Here is a 13,931-nt window from a genome sequence, read left to right on the forward strand (position 1 = left end):
AGTGAGTGAATCACTTGCTATATCACAGCCAGGGTAAGAGATTAACAATAAGTGTATACATGACTGAAATCTGGATTATTATATAATTAAATTTTTAAAAAACAATAACAAGTAAATATACAAATGGATGTAATAAAATTTATAATAAGGCTCAAAAATTCTCAATTCTAATTAAAGAGGACGGCTTTCCAAAGATTATGCTCTTTTTATAATATGCTCAATATTAAGGGAATTTCAAGAGCTTAAAACAATTTCATAGTCTGAAACATCTGCTGGAAGATCAAACCTCTTCCTCCTTTCAAGAAAGGAAAATAGAATTAAATCAATTAGAAATTGTCCACAAAATTCACTTATACCTACAGCAGCTACAAAAATAAATGTGGATTTATGTCTGATTTACCACAATAAATATAAATATATTAAATATGCTATTATATATGTAGCACATAAAGCAAAAATTTGTTTTACATTTTCTTCACTGTGAACTTTTTCTGTGCAAAGAACCTCATAAGGAAACTCCCTGTATCATTTTTATTGAAAGTGGACGGAATTACAATATAGTGACCTGGTTCTAACTGAAAACGTCCACTGACTTCACGATAATTGATGTAAACACCAGATTTGCCTGTATCATAGTTGTAACGGAAGTGTTTTTCTGGCAATCTGTTTTCTGGATCTTCTGTCTGAAGTGAAAAAAATGCAGCATTTGCAGCACTTTTTGAGGTTCATAAAAGTCTAAACACATTGTAACTTTATCATTAAAGGCACACAATGTGCATAAGACCCTTTAAAGGGATAATAACTCTTCGTTTTGGCCAAAAAATGAATTTTCCTGGAGTAAACAACAATTTTCCCATACTTACCAATGGTTAATGAATCCATTTTTACATTCAAAGTTAGTCCCTGTTTTTTTTTCTAAAAAGTTTTTTTTTTTTTTTTTTTTTTTTGGTTATAATCTCTTAAGAGATTATAACAGAGTATAGCCATTAATGGAGGTCAAGTGGTCTAAAGACAAGCTCAGATATCAGAATAATAGCTATAACTGCCGTTTTTGTGGTACAACAGAATATATTATATTTCTATGAGTTGTTCACAATGTTTTTATTGTGAAATATAGATCTCATATGAAGAGTTATTATCCCTTTAATATAGCAACAAAATGATTTTTCCAGGAACTTTCAGCACTTTCCCTTCATCAGCTGTAAACCAACCCTTTCCAAGACTAGAAAAAATTAAGATCCACACACCTGTTCATAAGCTTGTGATTTCTATTTTTAAGATAGTGGCTCAAAAATAAATCTTTAACTCCAACATAAGTATGAGAGAATTTCTAAAATTGTGGTTGCCATGCATTAAGTCTTGTAAGTATTGCAAAATACCAAAATGGCTACTTGAACCTAACAATGGCTTATGTCCAAAGAAGAGCAATCACAACAAAGAGCTTACATGTATGGCAACTTCAAACCAACTGCTTACCTTATAGATCACAAATCCAATCTGTAACATTTTGACTCCCAAATGTCGCTGAGATCTGCGATGCTCTTGCATCAGAGCAATCACAACACTACACTTTCCTTCATCATCTAGATCATCTATACTACTATCAAAATCATCTAAAATAGAATGGATAGTATATTCATAACTGAGTAATACCTGTAAAAAGCATGAAATTTGATTATTAAAGCAATGGCCAATAGATCATCTAAAATATGTTTTGCTATCACTATCACCAGGTGATTTATTCATTTATGGATAATGGAAAGTTATCATAAAAAGTGCAAAAAAATCTGACACGATGTGAGGCACTTTAAAGCACTGTGTCAGTCTTTTATCCCCAGGAACTGCATCTGTAATTTTTTGTTCCGAAAGAGGGAAGAGTCCCACACCAACATATTTCAATTTTTGCTTAAGTTTTCTCATTTTCTCATTCATTAACGGCAAACACTGAACATTTCTAAATCTTAATGTATACCTGGCTCGGTTAATGTTAAAAGGTATTGTGGGTTTGTGGCAAAGCTGGCTAAATCATTTCTACATCCTCCCGCTGAAATATCTTTTTTCCACTCTCCCTTCACTTTCTCAATGTGACCTAAAAAAGAATATTGCAACTTCCAGAAAAATAAAATGTTGGTCTGGTTTCCATAATAAATGCACTAAGTGTATGTAAATTTGTAAAGCATTTGTCTTTCAAAAGCATCAAAACCCATTAGACTTATACTGATAATAGATGGAAATGTTAGCAAATTTCTCTTTATCAAATGGGGATACCCTATCAAAAACCACTGAGGGAATTTCAATATATAACCCTGTCAAGATCTAACTTTTACAACCATGAGTGAAATTCACCATTCTCTATCAATATTGAGAGTGACTCCAAAATCATGAAACCTTAAAGTCAAAAAGGGCATATGGATCATAATTGAGTGAAGCAATTTGGATATGGTAAACCTTGTTCAGGAAAAATGTTGCATTTTTCATAAAATTTTGGTATATAAAATTTAAGCTCTTTGTATGCTTTTAAAATTTACTATCTCTTATCATTGTTTAAAAATGATTTTCATTTTAACAAAGAATTTTAGAAACCCATAAAATGTCCATTAGGGCAAAAGAGACATTTAGCTATACCTGCTTGATCTGTGACCCCATCTCCATCAAAATCTGGACCAAGGGTACAAATTGTAACTTCTGAAAATTCTGAGCAGAAATCTTCATAGCGCATCCAAAACTCTCCATCCCCTTTTGATATATGGTGAAGCTTTTCTCTAGTTTTTTCATCAAGCCACTGCCAGTTTTCATCGCTTAAAGAAACAACAAGAAATGAGCATGCACAAATAGTTGTAACTCATGAAATTAATTGCATAATAATTTGCATTAAATAAGGCCGTGTTTGAAAATTACATTTATTTAACACCAAAAAAATCACAAAGACATACTCATCACTCCAAGCTCCTCTCCACTCAGTCTCATTTCCCCATGGATTCCTGATTCTAAGAAGCCTCTCAATAATTTCCACAGCACCAGGACGTTTTACTGTCACCTACATAAATTTTAAACAGTGAAAAAGTAAAAAATAATTACACCAAATGATGTAAAATTTCAACTCACTTATTTGAACTATAAAGCACCACTATTTCAGTGTCATATCTGTTGGGATGAAAACTACCAAAACAGGGTTCAGTGGTATAAAGTGCCATAAAGTTCTGAAGAGCATCTACACTTTGTCCTGCTACTGTTCTGTTCCCACTATTCATTCTCTAGCACTGACAAATAAAGACAGCATAGGAAGAGATAAATACAGATGTTGTACATTACTTGTCACATAAATGTTAATCATTACAATAAAACCAAAAACCTATATAATATTTAGTACTTACAGTTGCTAAATCAGTGATAGAGTAGGCATGACCACTAACTAAACCATTTGGATCTGCTTCAATTGACATGGTCCAATCTCCCTGAAAGAAAAATGTGATCATATTAAAATGAAGCTACAGCTCAAATGCTGATTAATTCATAGTTTGACACATCTCCAATATATTTTTAATGTGTTTTCCTTTACATTTCTAAATCTGTGTACTTTTACCATCTGCTTTTCTTATGTAGGCTTTTTATTTTCATTAATTCATAATAAAAAAAAACTGTGCTCATAAAATTATTGAGAAGTTTCCTGACATAAATATTTGACAATTAGTGTGACTGTGTTCCCACCTTTCTGGAACAAGCAATGAATGCTCCTGCCTGATGAGCCCTGTGGAAATGTTTAAACTTATTGACATCCACTTCCTTCAATTCACACCTCTCTGCCAGCCCACCAGTGAGATCAACAAGTGCATCCATGGTCTGCCCACCTTCTATGGCTTCATAAGATCCATGTAGTCTGGAACATAAGAATTCCATCAATTTTTAATTTGTTTTCCAAATATTGTGATCTTTTTTATGAAAGTACATGTATGCTTTGCTTTTTTTTCCTGCAAGCAATTACAAGCAGTTTTCCTCCATATAAATTATTAGTTGTGTTTTAAAATATATTTTTTAAAATTTTGAATAAAACACAAACATGTCTTTGAGGACCAGAATCCAACTGCTCTATATCATATTTTTCCAAAGAACAGTGAAAAGCCCTGCATAAATTAAAATAAATATCAACTCACTTAGCATATGCTTTTTCAATGAGTGGTGGCCAGAACTCTGTAGGATCCTCAGACTTGGCATAAAATAACTTCCCATCCTTTGTTGGCAGGAGATCATCTATATACACATCAACCCATTCCCCAAATCTCCACATACAAAAATGAACTATTCCCTTATAACCATTTCCACACAACACCTGGTTCTTTCCAATTATCTGAAATTATAACAAATGGCAAATTACCAATTAAAAATGTATTTCTTTAACCTTGTCTTAAAAGATGATGAAAATTTTATAAACCCTTGTAACAATCTTAATCTATTATCTGGAAAAATGAAATATACAAACACATACTTATTTTTATATTATATATTTATTCTGTATACAGTATAAGCATATTGTTGTGACATCCGAACCTTTTATTTCTTTACATCTCCATCTATCTGTCAAACACGAGAGTTTGTTAAACCACAAAACAAGACAGATTTATTTTCAATCAACTTGTAAGCCTGCTTTCTTCATTCATGAGATGAGTACCTTGTTCATGAATCTCTCCTGCACAGAGACAGCAGCACAAGAAGAAAGGAACCAACAATCTCCAAGGATCCCCTGTTTTATGTCATCACGAGTCACACCATCAACTGTCAGATGTGGTATCTGACCTTCTTTAACTATGTCCTAAAAAAAATTAATAAATTGGTACAAATCGTTTATAAAGGGATTGTCTGCCATATTTGAAAACTCCAAGAATGATCTACAAGCACATAGCCCTTCTTGAGTTTTCAAATATTGAAGGGAGTCATTTGCCAAAAGATTTTTCAAAGCCATAGCCTGAATGATAGAGTCAAACTTTAATGACAGAGTCAAACATAATGCACATAAAAACAATACTATTATTACCCAGACAATCAATACATTTCTCTCTATTACTTTTTCAGACAACCCCAGAGAACAAGATAATTAAGATAGCTTGTTTACAGATCAAACTTAACACTACTTAGAAATGGAAAGAGGACGATGCATGGTCATGACGCCCCAGGGAAAAAATTCATTTGTTGAACTATGATGCATATTTTGCTTTTATGTCACCCTATTTTGTTGGGATTGGCAGTTTCTTTTGTTTAATTGCAACTGCATTCATTTTTCAAGTGTATTGTCAAACTACCTTTGGTCTGAGCCAAACTACATCCTCTTCAACTCTGCCGCTGTAAAATAATGCCTTCTGATCTGCCTTGAACTCCTCATCCACAAACAGTTCATTCTCTCCAAATCTTGCTAACATTTCTTCAATTTTACTATCCTACAAAAAACATGCGGAAAATTAATTTTGTGAAAATGCTGACTTGTCTTAGATATATATCCAGTATGTATATCATGTTACTTTTTATTTTTGCAAGACAGAAGACAATAATTTAGACTTATAATTCAAGTAAGCAACTTCAGAGGCCATACCTCAGTGACACCTAACAAATGTGTGGCATGGATGTCAGGAATTTCAACTGGTTCGGGAAACGACGATTCTTCGCCAGTTTTATCCTTCTCTTTCTCCTCTTCGCAGATGTCAATTGGTTTGCCAATTGTTCCATTTTCAACATTTTTCAAAGGCTGGGTCGGGCTGCTCTGTTTCCTTGTTTCATTTTGAAGTGGTTTTTCGTGGTTCACTTTTGTGTCTGCGTTTTTACTGCCTTCGCAGCCCATTTTGCCAAGAGAAATGTATTAATTGTCTGGCTAATAATAAGAATATCACGAGGTGTAAATTTGTCAAATCCCGCCCATTCTGATGATAAATGTCAGTGTAAAACGTGTTTTTCAGTTGTCTGTCAGTGACCACTGGTTTTCTGTTTACTGTCTCCTGGGCGCCATCTGCATTAAAAAAATGCTGATAAAAGAATAGATGGCGATACTATTTGTGATACAAGGCAATCCCCTAAGAAGTCTAGATTTATTTTATTTATTGATCTCAATTGTCTTTATTATTTGCTTGAATGTATTCTGTTCTGTTTTTTACAGTTTATTCACCTCATTTTGATAATAATTTTTGTTCTACTATTGGTACCAGGACACTTTCTGCCGGAATACTTCGTGGGAACAATGGTGCGTCTTGAACGTAGTTGAACATGACCTCAGTAGACCTTATCAGAAATTGCGTAGACTACCAGTGAAAGTGAGCAACATCATGTTGGAGGACTTCGAGAAGATATGGGTCTGCTTTGTGTTTTCGTCCATCATTTTCTTTTCAATTTTGAGTAAATTGGTAGCGTCTTTTGGTGCTCCTAAATCATTCTCAGGTGATCCATGGGTGTGGAAGAATTTTTCCATTTCGTGGATTCATGCACTTTTCTGTGCAGTTTGGGTGCTAAGCTGGTAAATATCGCTGGTTTAGATGAACAGTTCTGTTAATAGAGTAGTAACGTTTTAATATGGAAGAACAGTAAAGAAAGAAAAGTAACTTGTCAGTAATAATTTCATTACTAGTAAATCTAAATATTGAAAATTTGATGTTTAATTATATTTTTTTCACACTACTAGTAATACTTTGTCCATGTCAGAAAGAATAAGAGCACTGCATTCAATAAATAAACAGTACCCTGAGCTTCAAGTCAGTTGTGTGCCAGCATCTTCACTTTCAAATATGCATCTGCATGCCTTTTCCACTTTGACATTCATCACAATTACAGTTTTACTAGAGCATTGGCTATCTGGATTTCATGGCCTCAAAGAAGGGAATGTGGCATAGTAAAAGGTCTGCACTTGGTTTGGTAAACTTAAGTCAAAAGACCAGTAAGGTTCAGACAGGACAGTTGGGTACTTCTTTGTACGGAACTTTGAAGATGAAGAAGCTGGTATGCTTCAATTGGCTCTGAAACTCGGACTTATTAAAAGAAACTCCAATTTTAATTCTCCTGGATAATGTCTTTTCCTGGTTTGTTTTCACGTTGATTGTGGGCACAACAATGTTTTTTCATCTTTTGGATATTGAAGGGGATAGTTCATAGGGTTTTTGTTTTGTCGAATTTTGCTTATTATTAAATCCTGTACTTGTGCCTCAAAAGCATATGTGACCTCAAATTGAAGTTAGCAACTGTTACAGCAATAAGACCACTATTTCAAGATTTTTTATTGGAAATGAAAATACATTTTACTGGAAATGAAAGTACCAGAATAAGAATGCAAGAAGCTGTAGACTTAGGTTAATTGAAAGTGGTATTATTGCTGTAAATTAAAATCTGTGTCATTGCTTACCTGTATGCCTTGAGAAGAAAGTGTTAGTTGATAAGAACGAAATGATAGTTTAAAGACCAGAAAAAATTTTTGCAATTTTTTTATTTCTGTGTCAAATCCTGCAAACTGTCCCCTGAATTGTTTGGAAGCAATTTTTTGATCAACTTAATAATGTAATTTGAAGGTTGGAAGTTAATGGCTCATGAATATTTATCATCATTTTCACATATCTACAAAGAGTAGCTTCTTCCAGCCTCCCCTCCCCAGCAAAGAGTATAAGGTGAAAAGCTATAAGTTATTACCTTTGGCAGCAATTTGGATCATCATTTGTATATTTTTCAGGACATTAACCCCCCCCCCCCCCCCCCCCCCCTCAGGATACTGTTTGTAGACTCATGAAAATGATGATTAAAATTTCAAATGATGACCTTAACACTAATTCTGTCACCATGTATTTTATCAGAGCTTGAGATTAACAAATGTATAACTAAAGTGTTTTCTTAAATTGAAGATAAAAATGTTTATTTTCAATCTTGATTATGCATGAAATAATTTTTGGATATAAGTCTACAACTTTTGTGTCATCTTACCATTTGTTTGTTTGTTTTTTTTTTCTTTTTTTTCTTCAACATTTGGCTTGAATTAATCATAAATTATGTTTAGAAATAATATATACATAAATGGTTAGTGCCAGGCAACATGTCATTCAATAAAATTTTAGTCCATAGATGCTAAAAATCTTAGTCAGATAAGTTAAGTTTCACAAAGAATCTTTAATGCTGCTTTCCTCCTATTTTGTTCTTAAAACTACAAAATCATGTCCAAGTAGATTGGTAGCACAATTTTCATGCGTTAGCATTCCTATTGACGTTTCTGATATACACTGACAGTCAGTATATTTCAGAACCATCAATAGGAATGCTAACACATGAAAATTCATGCTAGTAGTAGATTGGATGATCAGTAAATTGTTAATTTTTACAGGATATGAAAATTTCTTTGTAGTTTACTTTTTCCTGTATCACACTCATGAGGCCATCTTGATGGTACATCCCAAAACAATCTCAATAATCGCTGATGATGAATCTGAGTTATTATTTTAGCCTGTTTAGGAAAATATTATCTAGTAATTGATGCCAGTTTTGATTATGGAAATTTTAGTCCGGTCTTAACACTGCTTTTTGCTCATCATGGTAGATGTACTCGGTTCTAGTACCTGTGGTTTGGAAGGCAACTGAAGTGACAGCTAATTGTATGTAAAGGTCTCTGACTGCTTTTGCTTACCAGACTTGCTGGAGTGTGCTATTTGAACAGGCTTAGTTAAAACCTTAGTTACCTAGTCAAATCTTTGATCATGATTCATTATTCTTTATAATTGATAACTGAATTTGAATTGTGATCATCCTTATGGTTCTTGGCCAGTCTAGAAGGGTTTGCTGCAATTGCATATTCACATGGTTTAAGTATAAATTATTGATAATCCTTCAAAGAAACACAAAAAACAATAAAATTGTTGTAATAAAACAAAAAAGTAATACAGTTTTATCCATGAAGCAGGACTTTCCAGAATTTTCTGAGACTTTCAAAGAAAGAACAGGAATGGTCATGAATATTTCTCTGCTTGCTGCAAGAATATGCATGATTTGTAATGGTTTGACAACAAGTCATGACGTTGACCACATGGAAGCAATGCTACTAGTATTTTGAATACTTTGATCACTTCACTTGGACAGTTCAGAGGAATCATAAGTGAACCCTCCTACACTAACCAAAACCCACCAGCTAGGATATGTCATGGTTTGTGGATGCAATAAATCTGTGCAAGCTTTGTTCCAATCTGGTCTTGATTTAAGCCTGCTTTAAAATTGTGAAGATTCTTTGTGAAATTATTATTTTATTAGTTTAATCCTTGAAACTTACAGTTATTTTAGATGCTTACAAGTGTACTAGTACTCTAATTTGCATATATACTATCTCTTCAACAGAAATGGGCTGGGCTATATAGAGGATGGCTAGAGCTACTGCCTGTCTTAATGCTGGTAATAACGGGACACCTTCCGTTTCACTAAAAGACAAAATTACAAAACAACCAAGGCTTATTTCACCTGTCAATTTAGTACTTCACATTTAAGATTTTCCTGATTTTTTGCTAGGTATCAACCTGATTGATAGTGGAATTAGCCTAGTTGTTTTTGTAATCTGTCTTTTTTCTTTTAGATGCTCAGAAAAAAACTAAATATCTTTCAAATTGTGTACGTTGTCTCTGTCATTGGTGCACCTAGGTATCTTTTAATGTTAATACCTACTTGTTTCTGTGGTATTTGCTTATTAAAAACTGCTGTACTATCTTACATCTGCTCATGAATATTTACATTCTATGTGCATTTACTAAATACTAACAATTGATGGTTGTACAGTTTGAATTAATTTTAACCAAAATATATTATTTTGATATCAATTATTTTTTATTGTAGTTTTGTGCTCACTCCAGAAATGGTGCTTGACTTAGTCAAGAGTTATTCCATGACATCTTATTTGCTGGTTTGTTTTTCTCTTGGTAGGTCTTTTAGTTCTTCAGGTTTCAAAAATGTAAAATGTAGTAGTCATAATGATTTTTTTCCCTTGCATGTTGCAGTTTTGAGTACTGTTTATCAGAAAATTTCATCTTTTGAACATTTTAATTCACCTCTGGAAAGTGCATAATGTACATGTAGATTTTTTTTCTTTTTGCCTACTGTACGTAAGCAAGTTTCCATAATTTGTTTATGGACAGACACTGTCTGGACATAAAGCCATCACTTGAGTCTGTTGTTGTCATCCACTTTTTAATCTTAATTACTATTAAAGGAAGAATATGTACTTATTAATCCCCAACTTCAACTTACAGGAATGGTTCTTTGGACAAAAATATAGCTTGAGTTTAGTGAACAACCTCGCAAGATTACTTTTTTAAGACAAGAAGGTTTTTTCCCCACAAATTTTCATTTTATTGAAGTGACTGTGATCCTATGGGGCTAAAGCCTTGTGCAGGTTTTATTTTTTGAATGCCCATAATAACAGAAGTATTAAAATTGGTGGTGGTGATCGATTATGTAATATTGCATAATAATCAACAGATACATATTTTGTGCACTGTCATTTAATTGTTTCTTTATCATTTTAGAAATTTATATTGTCACAGCTTCTATTACTTTTGTCATATATATCTATCCATTTGACAGTTATGCTACATTCTTTTAAATGTGAGGATGTGCAACTATTATCATAAGTTAAACTTGGACCATGTAAGGATTTTCTTTTATAAAGCTTATGTGGACATGCTTGTTTAGATTTTCTAAATGCACTGAGTAAACTTCATTTGAAATTATAACTATCAACTTCATATATTTTCAGGGTACTTTACATTTGATTTTCTTGATATTTTGATCAACAAGAAAATAGCACAGATGTGGGAAGTGGCTTTGCACCATATCGTTGTAAGTGAGGGACTCGATCTCTTCAATGTGGTATAATTATCCTCAAACCAATTTATGGAATTTTTTTTTTTTTTTTTTTTTACCAAAAAACCTACATGAACTCAATTAATTATTTACAAATACAGTACAGTCAGTATCTGTGCATATTGGGAGTACTTGTTTATTATAACCTTCCCATCAATATTTTTGTAGTTGTCGCAATACTTTTTCTCCCTTTCATTGGCATTTTGTGTTTCGGCCATCACTGCTTACCATATTTTAGTTTTACTTTGAATGTAGCTACTATATAACAGGGAATGTTTTGTTCAGTATTTACTACAGGTCAATTTAAACATTAGAAAAATACATTTTTTCAGAATCAGAATATAATTTTGATGTGGTATTTGGGGGATGCCCCATAACTTTCAAATAGTATGTTTTTGTAATTAAAGTACATATTGAGATGTTTAATATGTATGTTTATGGTGCAGGTTAAGTTTAAGAATAAGCATAATCAGTATAATTTCTTGTTTCTGCTGCTTTCCATAAATGGTATGGATCTCTTGCAGTTTGATTTTATTTAGGTCATTATCAGTGATGCCAATGTCATGTCAGTGTCAGCAATTTTTTTCATTATTGAAACAGATCCAACATTTTAAGATATAATGCTTTTTATATTTTGTAGGTTCTCCTGATATTCTACTACAACATTGCAAACTGTCATTGTATAGGCTTCATGGTAGTGGCACTCCTAACTGAAGTAAATTCAATCTTCCTGCATGGTCGCAAACTCATGATGTTAGCAAAAGTGGAGAGGTCAAACTTGGTCTTCAGGACAAATGCCATTCTAAATGTTATCACTATTCCTGTGTGCAGGGGCCTGGCAATTGGATGGATTTGGAAGGCTATAATTTATGCTAAGGAAGATGAATTTACACCCTTCAACTGGTGGCTTTTGTTTATTACAACCCTTATCATGACTGTCATTAACAGCATTCTCTTCTGGACTGTATTCAAAAATGATTTTTTGAGAGGAAAAAAAGGAAAGAAACTAAATGCAAATAATAATGATATGAAGATTACAGATATGGCTCAAAATATAAATGGCTTGTCAAAAATTGATTGAAAGTTTTGCTTTTGAATACTGATATATGATAGATGCAACTAAAGCTGCTTATTTTTTATTTTTGTTTTTGTTTTGTCTAAATAAAGAAGGGGAAGATGGTCTGTTTGTTGTTTGAGGAAAAATGCCATTACAAAACTTTGTCACTTGAAAGGTGAAAATTACTTTTTTAAAAGTAATATAATTTTAAGATATGGCAATGGTCATCTTTTTGAGCTTTATTTTAATTTAAGATGTACATGTATGCAACTTATCAGTTGTCACTTTAAAATATTTGTGGTTAATTTTTTATGATACATAGTTTTAGTTTTTGTGCAAATTTTACAAAGCCTGTTGTTGGTCTATCTTTTGTATGTGATGATTTTATATAAATTTATAGTCTAATCTTAAAAGATATATTTTTGCAGAACATGATTTGCACTACACATGTACTCCTAGTGCACTTACATACTCTAGAAATTCTTCATTAAAATTTGTATTTGGAATGGATATTATTTTAACAGGATCGAAAGGTCATGCATCTTTAGTATTTTAAATGTTACATAACAGAAGTGTAAAGATGTGGGATGAAAGTGCTAGGGTGAAAATAAATATTTATTTCCATTTTATGATATGAATATATGTTGTGGTTTAAATATAGTCATAAATCCCAATGCAGAATGGGTAATTTGTTTTAATTTCAAAACTTCATTGCTGCACACATCAAAGTTCTAAATCAGTTACTGACACAGATTGTGTGCATGCTTTTTAAACAATAATGTATCTTGCCAAACTAGATGCTGTTTGTGTGTCTGGTGATTGATGAAAGTGAACAACAACAACAAATATTGTGTAATATAGGTAGATTCTTCAGCAAAGTTCTATTTCAAATAATATTATAAATGAATTTTTAAATAACTGTAATAGGTTAATTATAGTGAAAATGAGATGTTACATTCTCTAAGTCTGCAATGTACATGTACCATGCAAGTTGCAAATTCCACACTAAATAAATTTTCATCAAAATTATACCTCATGTATCACTTAGATTTGCGATTTGAAATTTGAATTATTTAGGTTTTCTTTTTCAAAATATTTTTGAATAATGTTTCATTTTACTTGGCAGTAATCAATAGACATTCAAAGCATGCCTATTTTGGCAAGTACATGTACATATTTTGATAGAACATGAACTGATTGGTAAAGGTTATACATTCATGGTACTGTACTGCAGATCAGTACTTCCATCATCCTCTTCTATCTCAAATCAAATAAATAAATGTGTTTTACCACTGAAAAGGATTATATTTTTCCAAAGCATGTTTGTGATGGAGGTGATATATTCAAAAACTGATGGACTAGTTAGTAACAATTAAGGGTTAAATTATACATGTATTTTTTAACCTTTTCAATAATGTGCGGGTACATATGAAGTAATTAATTAAAAGATGAAATTTATTCTGATGAATTTTTCAATCTTAATAAACAGTTATGTTTCTTTCATTGCCCCGTTTCATGTCATTGTGTATTAAAATGTAATAAAAATGAAAGTATTTGAAAAAAAGGGAAGATTTCATGCAGTTATTAAAAATATACATGTACTGTAGGAAATTTAATTTTAAAAAATGATTGAGCTCAGCTTTAACGAATTTCAGTCAATTTGGGCAAAAGAATCAAACCTGCGTTTCGGTTGTATTTATTTAAGCGAATTGATTCAAATATTTCACTCTTGGACCTAAATAGAGTCCAAGTTTCACTATACCAAATTGCTACTTTCACCGTCACTGCATTCAAGGTATATTTTCTAAGAAAACAGTAGCAAATAGAAGCTGTTTTTTATAAATAAGCGTCGACAAACTAGGCTAGTGATAGTGAACATATTTTTCAATCTGCAGTGGACGGTGTTTATTTCAGATTAATTAAATTTTCTGCCAATCCATGGAAACGGCGATAGACTGAAGGCGACACGTAAGCAATGCGTTAACGTGTTTAGGTAAAGAGGGCGCTGCATGTCAATTTCAAC

General features: G+C 32.4%; 2 protein-coding genes across 2 annotated transcripts; one reads left to right on the forward strand and one right to left on the reverse strand.

The window, feature by feature from the left end:
• Positions 1 to 67: 67 nt before the first annotated feature.
• LOC106181825 (calpain-A) lies at positions 68 to 6,020 on the reverse strand. Its single transcript, XM_013566325.2, has 11 exons — positions 5,582 to 6,020; positions 5,295 to 5,429; positions 4,667 to 4,807; positions 4,152 to 4,345; positions 3,709 to 3,877; positions 3,375 to 3,455; positions 2,934 to 3,037; positions 2,626 to 2,798; positions 1,973 to 2,089; positions 1,477 to 1,613; positions 68 to 683 (listed from the first exon to the last, which is right to left on the reverse strand). The coding sequence occupies exons 1-11, from the start codon at positions 5,825 to 5,827 to the stop codon at positions 465 to 467; spliced, it is 1,716 nt and encodes a 571-aa protein (XP_013421779.1). The 5' UTR covers positions 5,828 to 6,020; the 3' UTR covers positions 68 to 464.
• Positions 6,021 to 6,227: 207 nt separating this feature from the next.
• Positions 6,228 to 13,411, forward strand: LOC106181838 (TLC domain-containing protein 2). Its single transcript, XM_013566338.2, has 4 exons — positions 6,228 to 6,493; positions 9,826 to 9,908; positions 10,745 to 10,827; positions 11,492 to 13,411. The coding sequence occupies exons 1-4, from the start codon at positions 6,306 to 6,308 to the stop codon at positions 11,930 to 11,932; spliced, it is 795 nt and encodes a 264-aa protein (XP_013421792.2). The 5' UTR covers positions 6,228 to 6,305; the 3' UTR covers positions 11,933 to 13,411.
• Positions 13,412 to 13,931: the final 520 nt, after the last annotated feature.

This window comes from Lingula anatina, chromosome 1 (assembly GCF_051362555.1).
Source record: "Lingula anatina isolate TDL-2025a chromosome 1, LinAna3.0, whole genome shotgun sequence".
In the NCBI taxonomy this organism is placed as follows: domain Eukaryota; kingdom Metazoa; phylum Brachiopoda; class Lingulata; order Lingulida; family Lingulidae; genus Lingula; species Lingula anatina.